This window comes from Fragaria vesca, linkage group LG7 (genome assembly GCF_000184155.1).
Source record: "Fragaria vesca subsp. vesca linkage group LG7, FraVesHawaii_1.0, whole genome shotgun sequence".
Taxonomy (NCBI): Eukaryota; Viridiplantae; Streptophyta; class Magnoliopsida; order Rosales; family Rosaceae; genus Fragaria; species Fragaria vesca.
This window is the reverse complement of record NC_020497.1, coordinates 3,151,055-3,166,166: the sequence shown is the minus strand read 5'-3', so window position 1 is coordinate 3,166,166 and position 15,112 is coordinate 3,151,055. Positions and strand designations below refer to the sequence as shown.

At 40.5% G+C, this 15,112-nt stretch overlaps 4 protein-coding genes and 1 non-coding gene across 5 annotated transcripts in view; all 5 read right to left on the bottom strand.

Moving 5' to 3' along the window:
* Nucleotides 1–44, bottom strand: part of LOC101305103 — a 2,211-nt gene extending 2,167 nt beyond the window's left edge. Inside the window, exon 1 of the mRNA XM_004306595.1 lies at nucleotides 4–44. The gene's annotated coding sequence lies outside the window, so the exon portion shown is untranslated. The remainder of the gene's footprint in view (nucleotides 1–3) is intronic.
* Nucleotides 45–610: 566 nt separating this feature from the next.
* Nucleotides 611–5,212, bottom strand: LOC101313747 (bifunctional fucokinase/fucose pyrophosphorylase-like). The gene is made up of 7 exons (XM_004308243.1): nucleotides 4,883–5,212; nucleotides 4,433–4,658; nucleotides 3,807–4,165; nucleotides 3,520–3,646; nucleotides 2,402–3,415; nucleotides 1,453–2,186; nucleotides 611–1,163 (listed from the first exon to the last, which is right to left on the bottom strand). The coding sequence occupies exons 1-7, from the start codon at nucleotides 5,210–5,212 to the stop codon at nucleotides 765–767; spliced, it is 3,189 nt and encodes a 1,062-aa protein (XP_004308291.1). The 3' UTR covers nucleotides 611–764.
* Nucleotides 5,213–5,973: 761 nt separating this feature from the next.
* On the bottom strand, nucleotides 5,974–6,047 carry TRNAV-AAC. The gene has a single exon. It is a non-coding gene; the product is annotated as a tRNA-Val (tRNA).
* Nucleotides 6,048–6,252: 205 nt separating this feature from the next.
* On the bottom strand, nucleotides 6,253–8,073 carry LOC101313457 (pentatricopeptide repeat-containing protein At5g66520-like). The gene has a single exon (XM_004308242.1). The coding sequence runs from the start codon at nucleotides 8,071–8,073 to the stop codon at nucleotides 6,253–6,255; it is 1,821 nt and encodes a 606-aa protein (XP_004308290.1).
* A 554-nt stretch (nucleotides 8,074–8,627) lies between these two features.
* LOC101313162 (origin recognition complex subunit 1-like) lies at nucleotides 8,628–14,441 on the bottom strand. The gene is made up of 15 exons (XM_004308241.1): nucleotides 13,722–14,441; nucleotides 13,013–13,162; nucleotides 12,792–12,929; nucleotides 12,542–12,693; nucleotides 12,361–12,460; nucleotides 12,119–12,241; nucleotides 11,873–12,034; nucleotides 11,662–11,719; nucleotides 11,307–11,485; nucleotides 11,115–11,229; nucleotides 10,169–10,239; nucleotides 9,899–9,994; nucleotides 9,508–9,584; nucleotides 9,026–9,109; nucleotides 8,628–8,691 (listed from the first exon to the last, which is right to left on the bottom strand). The coding sequence occupies exons 1-15, from the start codon at nucleotides 14,439–14,441 to the stop codon at nucleotides 8,628–8,630; spliced, it is 2,289 nt and encodes a 762-aa protein (XP_004308289.1).
* Nucleotides 14,442–15,112: the final 671 nt, after the last annotated feature.

Sequence of the window (15,112 nt, the reverse complement as noted above, 5' to 3'; positions counted from 1 at the left end):
CACTCTCTCTCTCTCTCTCTCTCTCTCTCTCTCTCTCTCTCTCTCTCTCTACCACAACCAACCAAATCAGAAACAGACTCTACAAAACAGAAACCAAAACGTACATTAAGAGTCCCACATCGTTAGATACTTCAACCAAATAAACAAAACACAACCAGAGAAGCATAGATAAGAAAGATTCGTTTACCAAGGAATCAGGTTAACCACCTTCACCAAACCAGCATTGGATTTTTTATATCAATTCATGATGATGATAATGATGATGGGTAGGTCGTAGCCTCGTAGGTGTTTATGATGTGATGACCCCTTTGGTTTTTTACACTTCAATTGACTTGGGGTCTTTAAAGAACAAGTGGGCAATATGCTCTCATAGTGTAGAGCCCAACGACCCTTCAATATCGTAATCAATTTTGTTCCATTTATAAACAGCAAAAGAAAAGCTGAATGCTTTGGATTCTTTGCCTTGTTCCCACGTTATACATGGCTCCACTTTCATATTTGCCGCTCGCCTTTCATGTCTTTATGTTCTTTTTTTTGTGTCTCTCTCTTTTTTAGAAGTGTGAGAAATACTATTGCAACTCCAAAGCCAGAGTTCCTTTGGATCATGATTCATGAACAATATTTGATACGAAGTATTTAGAATGATACATTGTGGTATGGTATTTAATAGTATACAGAATTCGAATGAAATGGAAGAATGTATGAGAAACCAAGAACCAATATGATATATGATAATGCACCTTGTAATAAGATATGTGTAAACTCTACTTATCTAAGAAGATGTTCCATTTGTATACTTTGACGTCAAAGTTTGAATCTTTTTCGAGCAAATGTGTTAGTTTCTTTGCGTGCTCGGCATCCTTGGCGAGTAACAAGGCAAAGCCTCCACCACCGGCACCGACGAGCTTGTAGCCGGAGCAATATGGGTGTGCAAATTCGAAAAGTCTATCGACAAACTCGTTACTGCAGTAAGGGTCGAGTTCTTGATGTAACCTCCAGGCCTCTAGCATTATGTCGCCGAGGTCGTCTATGTCACAATTCATAAGAGCTTCTCTTCCGATCTTAGCCAGTTCGGCGAGGCGCTTGACGCTGGATACGAGAAGGTTGTCCCTTCGGAGGTATCGGATTACCACCTTTTGTAAGACTTGGTGTGCTAGTCGAACCTGCACATAAATTGCTTTGCATTTCAGGTGAGAAAAACATGACATGAGCTTAGACCTACAGAATAGAAAACATAAATTGTGGACAATATGTCACATGCTAGGCGCCAACATAACTTTAGACACAGTCCAACAAACCAGGATTTGCGTGGACACATCACAGAGATAAAGAGAACTTAGCCATAGATTCATGAAACCAGGGCTCTGTGTCATGCTCTCTGGCATGCAGTTATTGGTAATGCAAAAAGAGTCTTGATGCATATTCAAGTGGAAATGGAAGGCAGTGACATACTTGACCAGTAAATACCACAAGCAAGCGTTGCTGCAACTCTGAAACTAACAGAGGAGAAGCCAAAAGTGGGATGACTTGTAGTCGCAGCGGAATTCCAGGAAAACTTGCAGTAAACTTAATGCCAGGGTAGAGACCCCCAATTTGATCCTGCCAGCCACCACCTGTCCCCATAAGCTGTTCTAATACCAGAACAAGTCTTGCAACATTTTCATTACTTTCATCTCCATCAGTAATCTGCAGAAGTGCTTTCACAACCGCAGCTGCCAAGATACTAGAAGTACCCAGGCCGCTGCCACGAGGAACATGGGCCCAAGTCATAATCTTCAATCCCACTGATGCCAGAACATATTCATGAATTATGCCCGTCACAAGAAGTGCAGATTTAACAAGCCGAAATGGATCACTGTGGTCAAATGGAGTAGAAATTGAAGTTAAGTCTTCAATATGCAACTCATTTCCAGCATCATCATTGACAAAGACACCAGTGGTTTTTGTTGTCTCTACGATGGTGCCAATTGGAAGAGAACCTTCCAAACTCATTGCCATATTTAAAACACAACCAGCACGCTCCAAGCTCCATGGAGGAGTGTCACTCCAACCTCCAACAAAATCAACACGAACTGGCAATTCAACCTTCACCCTTCTAGGCTGGAAAGAATCATCCACAGAGCCATTAAACCCAATGTTCTTACAAGCTGGAGTAGGGATATTTATGGGGGCATCCAACAGATGTTCTACATATCACAAACAACAACATGTATATCGTAAGTAAACTTGATAGGATATATGGAACTCCAGAGCGATACATGTTATGCACCATGTATCACTCAGAGACTTGGGATGACAGAAATGAATAATTGATCAGAGAGTTTATTTTTTGTTGTCTGAGAGAATTTCTTCTCTGTTTCCTTAAACCTTATGCAATGTGGATATGACTAATAAACTCTACCTTTAAAACCATATTTTACTGCTGAAGCAGTTTCATCAGCAACTGCAGCCCAAACTTTGTTCTCCAACTTACATGCTGCTGTTTCGTTGTTGCATGCTCGAAGAAGATCAACTTGAACCTGGTATGCACGGCTTTTAGGAAGAATCTTACAGTTTTGCTCTAAGAGTGTGGGACAAAGATCCAGAAATTCATTACATATCTTGACTCCTACATTTTCCATTTGCAGAATCTCTTCACACAAACGAGATAAGTTGCATCCAAGCATGCCATAACTAATGCAAGCTTTAGCGACTGCAGCTGCAAGATCTGCTTGATGATTAATGGACCCTGTACACATTTTTGAAAAATCAATTGATCTATGTAACTCCTCCAAGCTGACACGAGATGCATTTCTCCACAGCAATAGCAAGTCCTCAGATCTCTTATCACTCAAGCCCATCAACCAAGTTGCCACACTTAACATCTCAAAATAAGGAAGAATAGGGAATATCTTCGCATTCCATAAACACTTTTCCTGATTATCGGTTGAGCTCCAAAGGTCATTTTCTTCAATTCCTAAATCATACAAGACCTTCCTCCAAGGCTTCCCACAAAAAGTCCCGTCTTTAGACAGTGAAATTTTGGGGTTATCATGAAGGCCACAATACACTATTACTCTTCCAGTGCATTCCACTAAGGGAACCTCCCAAAGACAATGACGATCTGGAAGTATGAATCTAAATCGATTTTCTGCTGCATTACCACTAACGTCTGGAACATTAATACCAACAACTATAGAAAGGGAACCAATTTGTATCCCACTGGAAATGGTTGAGTCATATATGAGAGAATCTTCCCCAATAGAGACAGCAGGTGCAATTTTGCTAGCAAGAATAACAGCAGAAGCTGCTATGTCAGATAGAGTGGTTCCCGGGATAGAACAAAGGTGTCTTTGACTGACCAGTCCCGAACCAGCTCCACTCAGATGATCCAAAACTTCACTTGAGGTTCCAAAATGTAAGAAGGACAAATCATCTGCAGTGAAATCAAGAAGCTGACGTTGAAAATATATATCATATAGGTATTAAAAATAAGTGAAAAATTTAAGATTTGGATATTGGCATCAATATTACACATACAAGCACAGTAGCTGTACATCTTCTGCTTTCCTAATCTGCTGACGAGTTCTTCGCCTGAGGGGCGTAGCCGCAGCCAGTCATGTTTTGCTGGTACCCAAGCTGCTACAAGATCTTCATATAAACTCATCTGAAAAACAAAAACAAATGAAAATAAATAAAAAGGGATTTAATTCAAAGGTTTCTGAAAGTCAACCAGTATCACACGATTAATGAAACCTGTGTACAGGATATTACTACAAAGCTTCCAACAAACTCCAGTTCACTTTATTGTAAAACCATACACTTACCTCTTTTTTAGTCTTCAGAAGTTCTGAAATCATTGGCTGGCAGGTACATGCAAGTGTAACAAGCTCCACCCACCCTTTACCTCTGACCGCTATTAATCCAGTATCAAGAAGTGTTCTGCCATCGTCAAGAATTGCGTTGTTCTTAACAAGTTCCTCTACACTAGGTTTCTGTAAGAGGTTATCGACTAAATTGACATTATTTTCAACATCTCCACTCTTAGATGCCACAACAACACCGTGGTTAGACGCTATATCGAGGGTGATAGGAACTGTGATGATACAGGATGTGTCCTCTGGAAGCACCATATTGGATGCATCAAAACATGGAAGTACGTCTCCAGTCATAGTAAACATCCCACCTGCAAAGACAGTAACATGATTGAGTGTGTAATATATGATGAGAGAAATGAACTGAGTGTCATGAACCAAATGCCACAGCGGCAATGTAATCATACATCATAAACAACAACAGAACACCAAAAAGAAATACTGACATTATGAATCTGAGATCCAAAAAAAAATGACATGGGAACAGGTGAACATAGACAAATCTCAACCTCACTACATCCTTTACTAAATGATATTCAGGTAATGTATAGACTGATGCAATTAACTTGAGGAATAACCTTCATTTTTGAAAGCTTGTCTTGCGCAAGAAGCAATTGCAAGTATATGATCGAAAAGCAGCGGTACCGGCCCATCAGGGTCATCAGCTGCCAGGTAAGGAAGTGGCAGGAACACTTTCCCCATGGGATTCGCCCACGGTACCCTTTTAGAATCCCCTCCGGCATGAAGCAACAATATATGCTTTTTCGCAATGTAGCTAACCATCTGCTCAAGATCATCAACCACCTCCCCATCTCCCCTTCCCTCCGATACCGAACCTCCATCCCCTGTATCTGCCACCTGTTCGTAATAGGCCCATTCAAACAAATTTCAGCCACTTTAATCTACATTTCGTCGAAAACCTGATACTTTCAACTACCTTTTTTAACCAGATTTTGATGTTTGATACATTGTTAATGTAAAATCATGCAATCAGTGTGATAGAATTAGGCAGTTACATTCTGTTTTACCTGGGAGTTCGGGCCCCTGATTTTGCGGAAATGGAGGGCGAGGGCGTGAATGGCGTGGAGAGTGGCGGCGCCGGAGCCGATGCGCTGGCCGAGGGGATCGGGGACGGCGAGGGTGACAGTGGAGGGGGCGATGCGGCCCATGCGCTTGGCGCGGGTGAGCTGCCAGTGGTAGAGCTCGGCTTGCTCGGGGCTGGCCGCCGTGAGGACGATGGCGTCCCACGTGGCGGCGCGGGAGGGGTGGCGGACGGAGAGGCGGAGACGGTACCATGATTTTCGGAGGACGGCTGCCACGTCGGATTTGTGTTTGGTCCGCGATAATCGGGTTTCCATTTTCCGAGGTGGGGGATTGTGATTGTGAGAGTAGAGTAGAGTAGGTGTACTGTAGTAGAAGTAGAGTGTTAAGCAGCGGAGGAGGTGATGATTTCTTATAACAGAAAACCGTACTGCAGGTAATAACAGAGGATCAATCACCTGTGTCTTGTTTTTTTTTTTGTCGGTGGATAATTCTCCGGCACACTGTCCGCTACCAAGGTTTTATTTTTAACTTTTTTAGTAGAATTATACAAAATTACTATTATTACTTCGTTGGTGTGAAACGAAACTCGTTTGTAAATTCTTTTTAAATGTAAATTTTTTGGCAATATCGTGTGATTTCGAGAAAAGACATTTGATTATGCTCATGGTTATCGGTCTTTGAATTTGTAAAGCGGTTGAGAAATTGACACTCGTAATTTATAAGCTACATTCTCACATGTTCTTTAGTTCTTGGACAATGTTTGTCATAAAGAGTGTAGTTTGTAAAAATAAGGGTGTCGGTTTTGATCTTATTTTCTAAGAGTGAAAATTATCGTCTAAAAGATATATACGAGAGACATTTACTCAATGTTATGATTGAAAGTTTCGGTTCAACATCCAAACGTATTACTAGTATCAAATTTAACGATACCAATTTTGATAGGATAAACTTATATTGAATCGAAGGGATCCAGAAAACACCATCTTCGTTTCTTATCATACAATGTTTGAAGACGAAATGTTCAACAAAAAGTAAAAAGGGAAAGAAAAAAAAAGGAAAAAAGAAAAATATATAATGGCTTCGCCCGGGTTCGAACCGGAGACCTTCAGTGTGTTAGACTGACGTGATAACCAACTACACCACGAAACCCCCGTTGTTCATAAGCGCCACATAATTACTTTTACTGAACTGATCAGGTCATGTTAAAACATATCTCTGGTCATGTTAAAAGTGGGGACACATGAGAAAACAAGTTCTATGAGAATGACAGGGATCTAATTCTTAACAGTACAAAGGGATCAATGAAAAAGAAGGGAGGTGATAGAATCAGAAAATAAAAATATCAAAGGCTAATCTACCAATAATCAAGGCAAGAACACTTGCCCTCCTTGAAATGATGAAATCTGCTTCCATCCCTCACTATAATCTCTCTCCCAAACACCTCTGATATTATCTTGCTTACCTCATGGCAGTCCTCACAAACTCTCAAATTCTTCACAATCCGAATGCAATCCCCATTCCCTGTTACCAACATGCCAAATGCCATTGCAAGCCGCTCACTATGCTCCTTTATTGCATTCTCCTTTTCTTCCTCCCCTATATCATGCAACACCGATGAAACATTTGGCGAGTAGCCAGCTTCCGCTATTCGAGTTACAATTGTCTCTAGCATTTTATAAATCTCTTGGGAACGTTCATGCTCTCTATCCCCTGCAACAAATTTATGAACTTTACCTTGTGCTTCAATCAAACTCCAACCTGCTGCTTTATTGGTGTGTTTCGCAGTCATCAACCTCCTAACTCTAACAACATCTTCCCATTTCTTTGCTTTCGCATATATACCGGCTAGTTGTACATAATGCCCATCATGGGTCGGATCCAATTGAATCAACTTATTCCCAATCTTTTCTCCCAATTCTATTGAGCCATGCATCCTGCAAGCACAAAGTAGCGTTGCCCATAACACAGGATCGGGTGGAAGCGTCATCTTGTCAATCATCTCAGCAGCTTCATCTACGAACCCTGCACGGCCTAAGAGATCAACCATGCACCCATAATGCTCCATCACTGGCTGAATGCCGTACTTGTGAGTCATTATTTTAAAATAATGTCTGCCCTCACTAACCAGACCTGCTCTACTGCAGGCACCCAAGACACCAATGAAGGTGACATTGGCGGGACGGAGCCCTTCTTCATTAGTTAACCTCTCGAAGTGTTGGAGTGCCTCTTTCGCAAGGCCGTGAGAGGCCAATCCACAGATCATAACATTCCATGTCCATATATCTCTGGCCGGCATCGTGCTAAACAAGTGTCTAGACTGTTCAATGCATCCACATTTGGCATACATGTCGATCAATGCGGTGCCAAGCGAAACAGTCAAGGGGAACTTGAAGGACTCTGCAAGCGAGTGCACTAGCCTGCCGTGTTCTAGCAAACCCATCTGGGCAGACGCCGAAAGCACCGAGACCAACGTGGCCTCATTCAACCTCACCCCCTTGTCTCTCATCTCTTTAAAGCACTCCAACCCTTGCTCTAACATCCCGTTTTGCACGTACCCGGAGATGACGCTACTCCAGGAGACGACATCTCTCTTGGGCATTTTATCGAAAACTTTCCGCGCATTATCAATCTGCCCATGTCTAACAAAAGCAGACAGCATCGAGTTCCAAGTAACGATATCTCGGGAGCCGACATTGTCCTCAAACACCCTTGCGGAGCATTCGAGACTAGAACAAGAAGAATACAAGTGAATCAAGGCGTTTCTGACAAAGACGAAGTCGGCGAAACCAAGCGTGATGGCATGAGCATGGACCTGGGCTCCTTCGGGGAGAGCAGAGGCGACGCTGCAGGCCTGGAGGAGGAAAGTGAAAGTGTAGTTGTTGGGTTTGGCGTGGCGGAGAAGCATGGAGGAGTAGAGAAGGAGGGAGTGGGGAGGTGAGGGGGAGTGGGAGAAGCAGCGGATCATGTTGTTGGAGGCGAAAACAGTGGGGGAGGGGATGGAGTGGTAAAGAGAGAGAGAGTAGGGGAATGGGGGTGAGGAGGAAAGAGAGAGGGAGCAGAGGAGATGAGCCATGAGTTGGGTGTTGGCGGTCAGGCCGGAGACGATCATGTGAGCATGGGCTTGCTTCGTTTGCTCAACCGATACAAGTAACTGGAGCAGCGATTTAACCCCCATATTGTTTTCAACAGACCTTGATTTGAAATGTGCAGGACGGTCACTCTTTCCCTTAAATTTAAAGCTGCTTACCTAAGAAAGTACGGGTAAAATAGATCGAGTTACGGTGTGCTTAGAATTAATGCAGAGTAGAATATGGGCGGCGACATATTACCACGTAAGTTACTGGATACAGATTTCATGTACAACATCTGGACTGAAAATACTTTTGATATGTTATTATTTGAAGGTACTAGAAATTTAGGTAATATGGTAGAATCATTCACTACATTGAATGTCTTGGTTTCTCTCTGTTGACAACTGACAAATCGCCACAAACTTTGTTAGTAAACTCATCCGACAGAAGATCCTCAAATCCGCTAAGATTCAGCTCGAGTCCAATTAGACACAGCTTGTATCCACCTAGTTCCGACCATATCTAATAAACCTTCCACCCAAGAACAAAGAGCAAGCTACATGACTATCTCGGTTTGGTCAGTTCAGTGACGATTACTGAAAGTCCTAAGGGCCGCTAAACATACCGAACCAAAAGTTTTAAAATTTGAGGTACTTGCTCATAGATACTTGGCCAACCAAGGTAATTCCTTGCTTTCCTTCAGTGCAAATGCTACATCATCGCTGAAAGATAGCCAATAGAATCATATCAAATCACAATCCAAGGGTTTTTTTTAACGGCAATGCTGTAAGATGGACGAGTGAAGTACATTGCAAACACAAAAGTTGATATAACTTCTGTTCTTGGGTTAATGTAAACATGAATACAAATTGGCAGCTGAAGTTTTGGTGAGAGAGGACTGAACCTATTATGATCATGGTATTACCCAAATATTTAAAATGCAAGAGGCTCTTTATGACATAATACTTGACTACTATTATACAACTACTAAAATAAGGATGGCCGGTGGTGAGACTAGTCTAATCAGTGATTACAAAGACTTGAAAAAGAACAAACCTCGGAAAGTTGAGCTGTAATTTCTGTAACCTGTGCTTTGCTCCTGATTCACAAAGAATAATTCTGCATTCACCAAGCTTACAACTGCCAAAATGACAATAAAAAATAATTAAATAAAAAAGATAAAAAGAATTGCATATCATGTTAGGATATAATTAATGAAGCCAGTTCTTTAATAGACAACTACAGACACTGGTGATATCAGTTCTTTTGTATAATCACTTGAGCATTTAAGAATCATGGATGTAATAAAAGTAAAGCCATTTCCAGATGAGCCTTATACACCATCTAAGAAGATAAATGTCAAGGGGTCTCAACTTAATATAACCTTTCAGGTACATCAGCAATGAACATTTTGCATGACACTAAAGGTACTAAAACAATGTTGTTTCAAACTGATATGCAGAGAAATAGTCTTAGCCTCTTAGATGGTTAGGTTATGCCACATGCATATGGTCAGAACTTAATATAGTACGCCTTACCCAACTTTCAAGAGCATATCATGTCCTGGAAATGCTTCTCCATTGCTTGTACACAGATTATATACTGTCATTGCCAACTGCAATGCAAACAATAACTTTGATGAGAACATAATGCGCACAAAACTACACCTCCTATGCTAGAATTCTACAGTAAATACATGAAAGAGGCCGGTGCACTAAATTAAAATAATTTGGTTTTCATTTGTGACGCACATTGATGATTGTCCAGTTTTCCAGAAAACAGGGTGATTCTATTAGCCAGTATCTGAACTGTCAAGCCTAATGAGTACCACCATCTGTGGTAAATACTAAAATTCAAATACAAAGAATATGAATGAACCATACATAAAGTAAATAGACATATCATTCAGGGGAAAGCTAAGAAAGTCACCTTCTCGAAAGTAGTTTCACCCATTCCTGTTTTATAGAGTTCATATACCATAGCCGTCAAATAGATTTTACTCAGTTTGGAACAAGTTTTCATCACCTGCAAGGAATAGAAGTCATATTGGAGTTAGCAAATCTATCCGTTTCCAGAAGGTCAACTCTTAACTGCAACTTTTTTTTTTGGAGACACCGAAATATACACCTCACTGAAGAGCATTGGTTCTGTCTTCTAAGATACTCTACCATTAAAATAAATGAAGTCAAGAACAGATACCTGGATATGAGGTGCCTGGAACATCTCTTGTATGGCTGCTTCAACCTCTGCCATACCAACAAGTGCTTTTCCTGCAGAGTTCAAACATATAAATCCTGTAAGGTAAAAGCACTGAAGCTACAGAAGAAGAAAATAAATTTCCAACAAGAAAGCACAGATATTTTGAGAGCTGCAAGAGAGGACGATGGTTTGTCATACCAATCAGGCAACAGAGAATTTCTTCTTTTTCTTTGTTGTATTCTTATTTCAATACTTCAAAATAGAAGAAAGAAAAGAAGTAAATAATTATAATTCCTTGGTTAAATATGCCAAGATTTTTGAAGAGAATCATGGCAAGTACAATGAGGCTTGGAGAGTGACAGGCTCACAGCACATCAAAAGAAAGCATCAGAATTCTGAACTAAGCCCAAATAGCTATGTCAAAGTGTAGAGACATACTCAGAGCACAAATATACACATTTCAATGCATCTAGGCCGTCTGACTAAAAATGGCCTCCGAAGAAAGTAAATTCAATAAATACCACTTGAGCATGCACACTGGGTTTGTCTTCCTCATTTAGCGTTGTTTCTAGTAATCAACGGTAGAAGCAGACTTTAACTAGAAACATAATACTTATCTATTTATTTATATGTAATTTGCAATACTTGCTGTTCAAGAAGGATGTGATTTGCACAACTAGTAGGTTTTACAACCTTATTATCAAATGGTATGTTAAATTATCATAAATGGAATCAGTCAGTTTTGTGATTGGTAGCAACATATTCTTGCAAACACTTGCATGACCAGACAATATAAAACCAGAAAAGATAAATAGCTGTATAGGACAGGACAGAGGACCAAAAGATAGTAGTAACATAGTACTAATCTTTCAATCATTTTTTTTTTCTTCAAAGCATCAATTCGTGAAGAAGTCAGTCTGGTGATCAACAGTTGAAGCATGTATACCTTCAGAAGCATTCTTGGGAGTTGAGATTAGCTTCTTTATGCGGTAATCTGTGATTTCAGCTGCACGCCTGCATATCTCCAATGCACGACGAGCATCTCCAGAAATAGCTGCTACCTAGAAACATGTTTAAATAATGTCAAAGATCGAGGCTCAAATAAAATCTCCTGATGAAATATAAAAGATATACCAACCTTTCTTGAAGCGAACTCTATAGCTTGTTTTTCAAATGCATCAATTCCTCTAAGCCGACTTGAAATGATCTCTTGAAGCTGCCTATAATTATAGGGGCCAAAGCAAAGCCTTTGGATTCCCATTCGACTTGAGATACGAGGAAGCAACTTTTCTGGAAGATCCATGGTATTTGCTATGCCTGAAATATATATATTTTATTAGGAGTTACGGATGTAGTTAACAGCATACCATAGTCAACATCATTCTTTTTAAGATAACTGTTTCTAATTTTATTCCCGGCATCTGATAAGAGAAACACCACTGCTTGCTGTATAAATGCAATGATAATCCAACAAGTGAAAGCTAAAAGTATACCTATTACAACTAACTTTGAGTTTGGCTTAGTAGGCCAGTCAAGAATGTTGTAGAGAACCTGAAACCAAAAGAGGACTTCATTAACATTTGCATATTTAAAGAATTCTCAAAGTATTAAAGAATGTTGTAGAGCACATGTCTAAAATAATTAAAAACAATTTTAACATCATAATATGCCCAAGGTACCAACTAATAGAGGAAAAATTGTTACCGATTGGTTTCTGGTAACAAGAAGATCAAGTTCATCAATAAGAAGAATACAAGGTTTGTCATCGTCTTTGCCGAACTTCTTTCCATTTGAAAATCGCTCATTTAGCAAGTGGAGAGCCTTTTTCCAACCAACTCGATGCCCACTTAATGCTTCATATATAACCTGTGCAAACATAAGCTATATTAAAGGACGACAGCAGTATCCAATCTTGATAAGCATAGGAGCATCAGTGTAAAGCTAATTTACCCTGTAGATATTCTCAGGTGATGCTAATTTTAGACCATTTATCTCAATGAAACAGTAAGGTCTTATACTTCCAGCATCAACTTCAGACCTCAAATTCCTCATTACTGCTAGTACACTCATAGTCTGCAGTTACACAAAGATAATGAAGGGAATTAGTAAAAGTTGTTTTATGCATAAAAAGATGAAATTTATAGGCTTTCAACTAATGTAGCTATCTATTTAAAGAATAGAACTAATTTAACCTTTCCAGTTCCCGGAACACCATGTATATAGAGGCAACGTCCAAGACATTTATCATCAGAGATGGCACCCTTGATGAATGCACTTATCTCCAACATTTCTCTGTGTAAAAGCAGGAACCATCATTAAACTGTTCAAATAACGAACGCAAAGAAAATTTTTGATGCACTGATTCTTACATACTTATCCCTGCAAGGTAAAGACTTGGGCAATGATGCCAACAGCAGTGTTGATTTTGCTCTTTCAAGAGCAGTCTGCTTATGGCATCTAACATGCTTAGGGATTTGCTTCATTCCAATTTTTTGAAGTCCATAGAACCGCCCCTTATGTGAATTCTGTAGATGCATAATCGACTAATTTAATTTCGGGCAGAAAACAAACTATAGTCACAAGCCTGAGATAAATAAACAAAAAAACAGAGAAGTGCCCGTACTGCAGCCAACTCATGAGCTCGAGATGGTTTAGCTAGTATATTCTTTGTGCTCTCTTCTTCAAACTCAACTTCTTCTTCAGTATCAGAGTCTGAGTCTTTGTCACGTTTCCAATCTTCATCACTCTCAGCATCATCATCCTGCCAAGTGGTAAAAAACTAAAATTTCAAGTGACCCTTTATATTTTAGTATACAATTGTGGGAGATTTCATGATATGTTTACCTCTTTATCACCATCAATTTCTGCAAGACGCTTGAAACTGTACCAGTGAATATCATATTCATATTCGCATAAAAAGACATCATCCCCTTCATTGGCTTTGGCATATTCTCTAGGGTTCATTACAAAACAGTGTTGAAGAATCGATTCCATCTGTCAGAAAATAAATTAGCAAAGTTGTGAACTTAGGGATAGCATTGCAACCTCTTATAATACACCTGTAGATTTGTGATTCAAAAAGAGACAATATAAAGAACAGACAAGAGATCAGTACATGATACATACATTAATGACTAGCAAGACATATTGCACCACAGTAAAAAGCGAATCCAGGATTGCTAGAAGCAAACAAAAGTAGGGGAAACAAATTGGGAACCTCCCATCCAGATTACAATTACATAAATCATCCCCCAACGGTCTGCTCTTATTTATTTCCTTTTTCTCAAACTCAGAGGCACTCCTCACAAACTTTTAATAATCTGATAAGGCTGAATCTCTAGTCCTACTACCATCACCGCTCAAATAGTAAATAGAGTGCTTGAATTGTAAATACTTGGCAGTATGAATTCCATTTCATCACAAGATTCCAAAATGCAAGGAGCTATGGTTCAGCCAACATCCATATACAAAATGAAAAAGAAATGTGAATGAAAATAGCAGTGTTTCAGCATTTAGTTGACTTAATGAATGATAAAGAATATCATGGTATTACCTCAATGTTGGCCGAATCATTTGTGCGATAAATCTCCCTCCGGAGATTATGCGGTTGTCTTCCAGCTTCAGTCTCTTCCGGGATTACATACCAACGCACCCGACACCAATAGGTACCATCCAACTCTTTCCAGATACTTTCAATGCGGGCAGCCCACAAGTCGCTGGAGAGAAGCTTCTCTCGAAACGTCCTAACCAGCTTCTTCCCTTTGGGGGGTGTTGGGAGCTGGACCTCTTTCCCCAATCTGCGAGCCTCACAAAAACCGCAAACCCAATCTCCTGGGGGAACCTCCTTTAAAGGAGGCTTCAAGCATTTAAGATGAAATCCACACAAACAATCGTCACACTCAATCATCACAGCCTTCCCAGACTTGAAGCAAACCCTACATTGCTCCTCCACCTGCACCTCCACCTCATCCTCATCCTCTCTCCTCTTCACATACACGTCATCTCCTACCTCGAACTCGCCGCCGTCGTACACCACCTTCTTGTAAAACACCTGCTGCTTCTGCTTCTTCTCCGCCGTCGATTTGGGGGTTTTCCTCTTCTTGGGTGGCGGCGTCGGAAAGTGGAGGGAGGCTCGGCGGCGCGTGGATCGGCGGGGAGTGGCGGAGAGCGGAGTAGGAGGGAGAGAAGGGGATGAGGATTTGGGATCCGATGATGGTCGGGAGGACTTGGATCTCTTCTTGGGGGGTGTTTGGAGATCTCTCTTGTCCGCCATGACTGCCCCGAATGGTGATTTCTACACTGAAATGCAGTAAATAGAAAAGATTTGGCGGGAAAATGGTCCGGCGCTAGGGTTTTCTTTACATGTAAATACACCATGTAATTTTAGTCTAATAAAGTTACAGATCTTAGTCGTCAATATGGTGTAACATATTTACACACCAAATATTAAGGACTAAAGTATCGGTGGTTCGAATAAAAGAAATCTTGATAGATATATCAAGAAAATATCGAACATCGATAGAACATTTACCTGATGAAGGATTAATGGTAGAGACAAAGAGATAGCAAGAGAATCATCATCTTATTCATTTATATAGGGAATTACACAAGTACCAATATGGTAAGGATATGAATACATAGATCTAGTCTAACTACATATCCTATTGGCATAAGGCCAAGGCACACATAGAGAATATCCTAGAACACTCCCCCTTGTGCCGCGCGCTGATATGCCGATGGTGCTGATCTGTTGCCTCGTCAAAAACCTCGTCACGTCACAAAAACCCTGTGGGAGAAAAACTGAACCTTGATCGTAGGAGAAAAAGAGTACAACGCACCCTTCACATTTGATAGTGACATGTATGTATGTGCTAGACTCCCCCTGAAGTTCGCACCTCCCCCTGATCTTTACATCAATCATAGGGCTCTTCCTGATTCTTACTA

Excerpts from the sequence above, each read along its gene's own strand:
- LOC101313457 (XM_004308242.1), bottom strand. The coding sequence starts at position 8,073 with ATGGGGGTTAAATCGCTGCTCCAGTTACTTGTATCGGTTGAGCAAACG.
- LOC101313747 (XM_004308243.1), bottom strand. The coding sequence starts at position 5,212 with ATGGAAACCCGATTATCGCGGACCAAACACAAATCCGACGTGGCAGCC. Across the intron at positions 4,659-4,882 it reads TCAGGGGCCCGAACTCCCAG|GTGGTTGATGATCTTGAGCA; the intron begins GTAAAACAGAAT and ends GGAGATGGGGAG. Across the intron at positions 3,647-3,806 it reads TTCTGAAGACTAAAAAAGAG|ATGAGTTTATATGAAGATCT; the intron begins GTAAGTGTATGG and ends TTTGTTTTTCAG.
- LOC101313162 (XM_004308241.1), bottom strand. The coding sequence starts at position 14,441 with ATGGCGGACAAGAGAGATCTCCAAACACCCCCCAAGAAGAGATCCAAG. Across the intron at positions 12,930-13,012 it reads AAATTGATGGTGATAAAGAG|GATGATGATGCTGAGAGTGA; the intron begins GTAAACATATCA and ends ACCACTTGGCAG. Across the intron at positions 9,995-10,168 it reads TCCAGGCACCTCATATCCAG|GTGATGAAAACTTGTTCCAA; the intron begins GTATCTGTTCTT and ends TATTCCTTGCAG.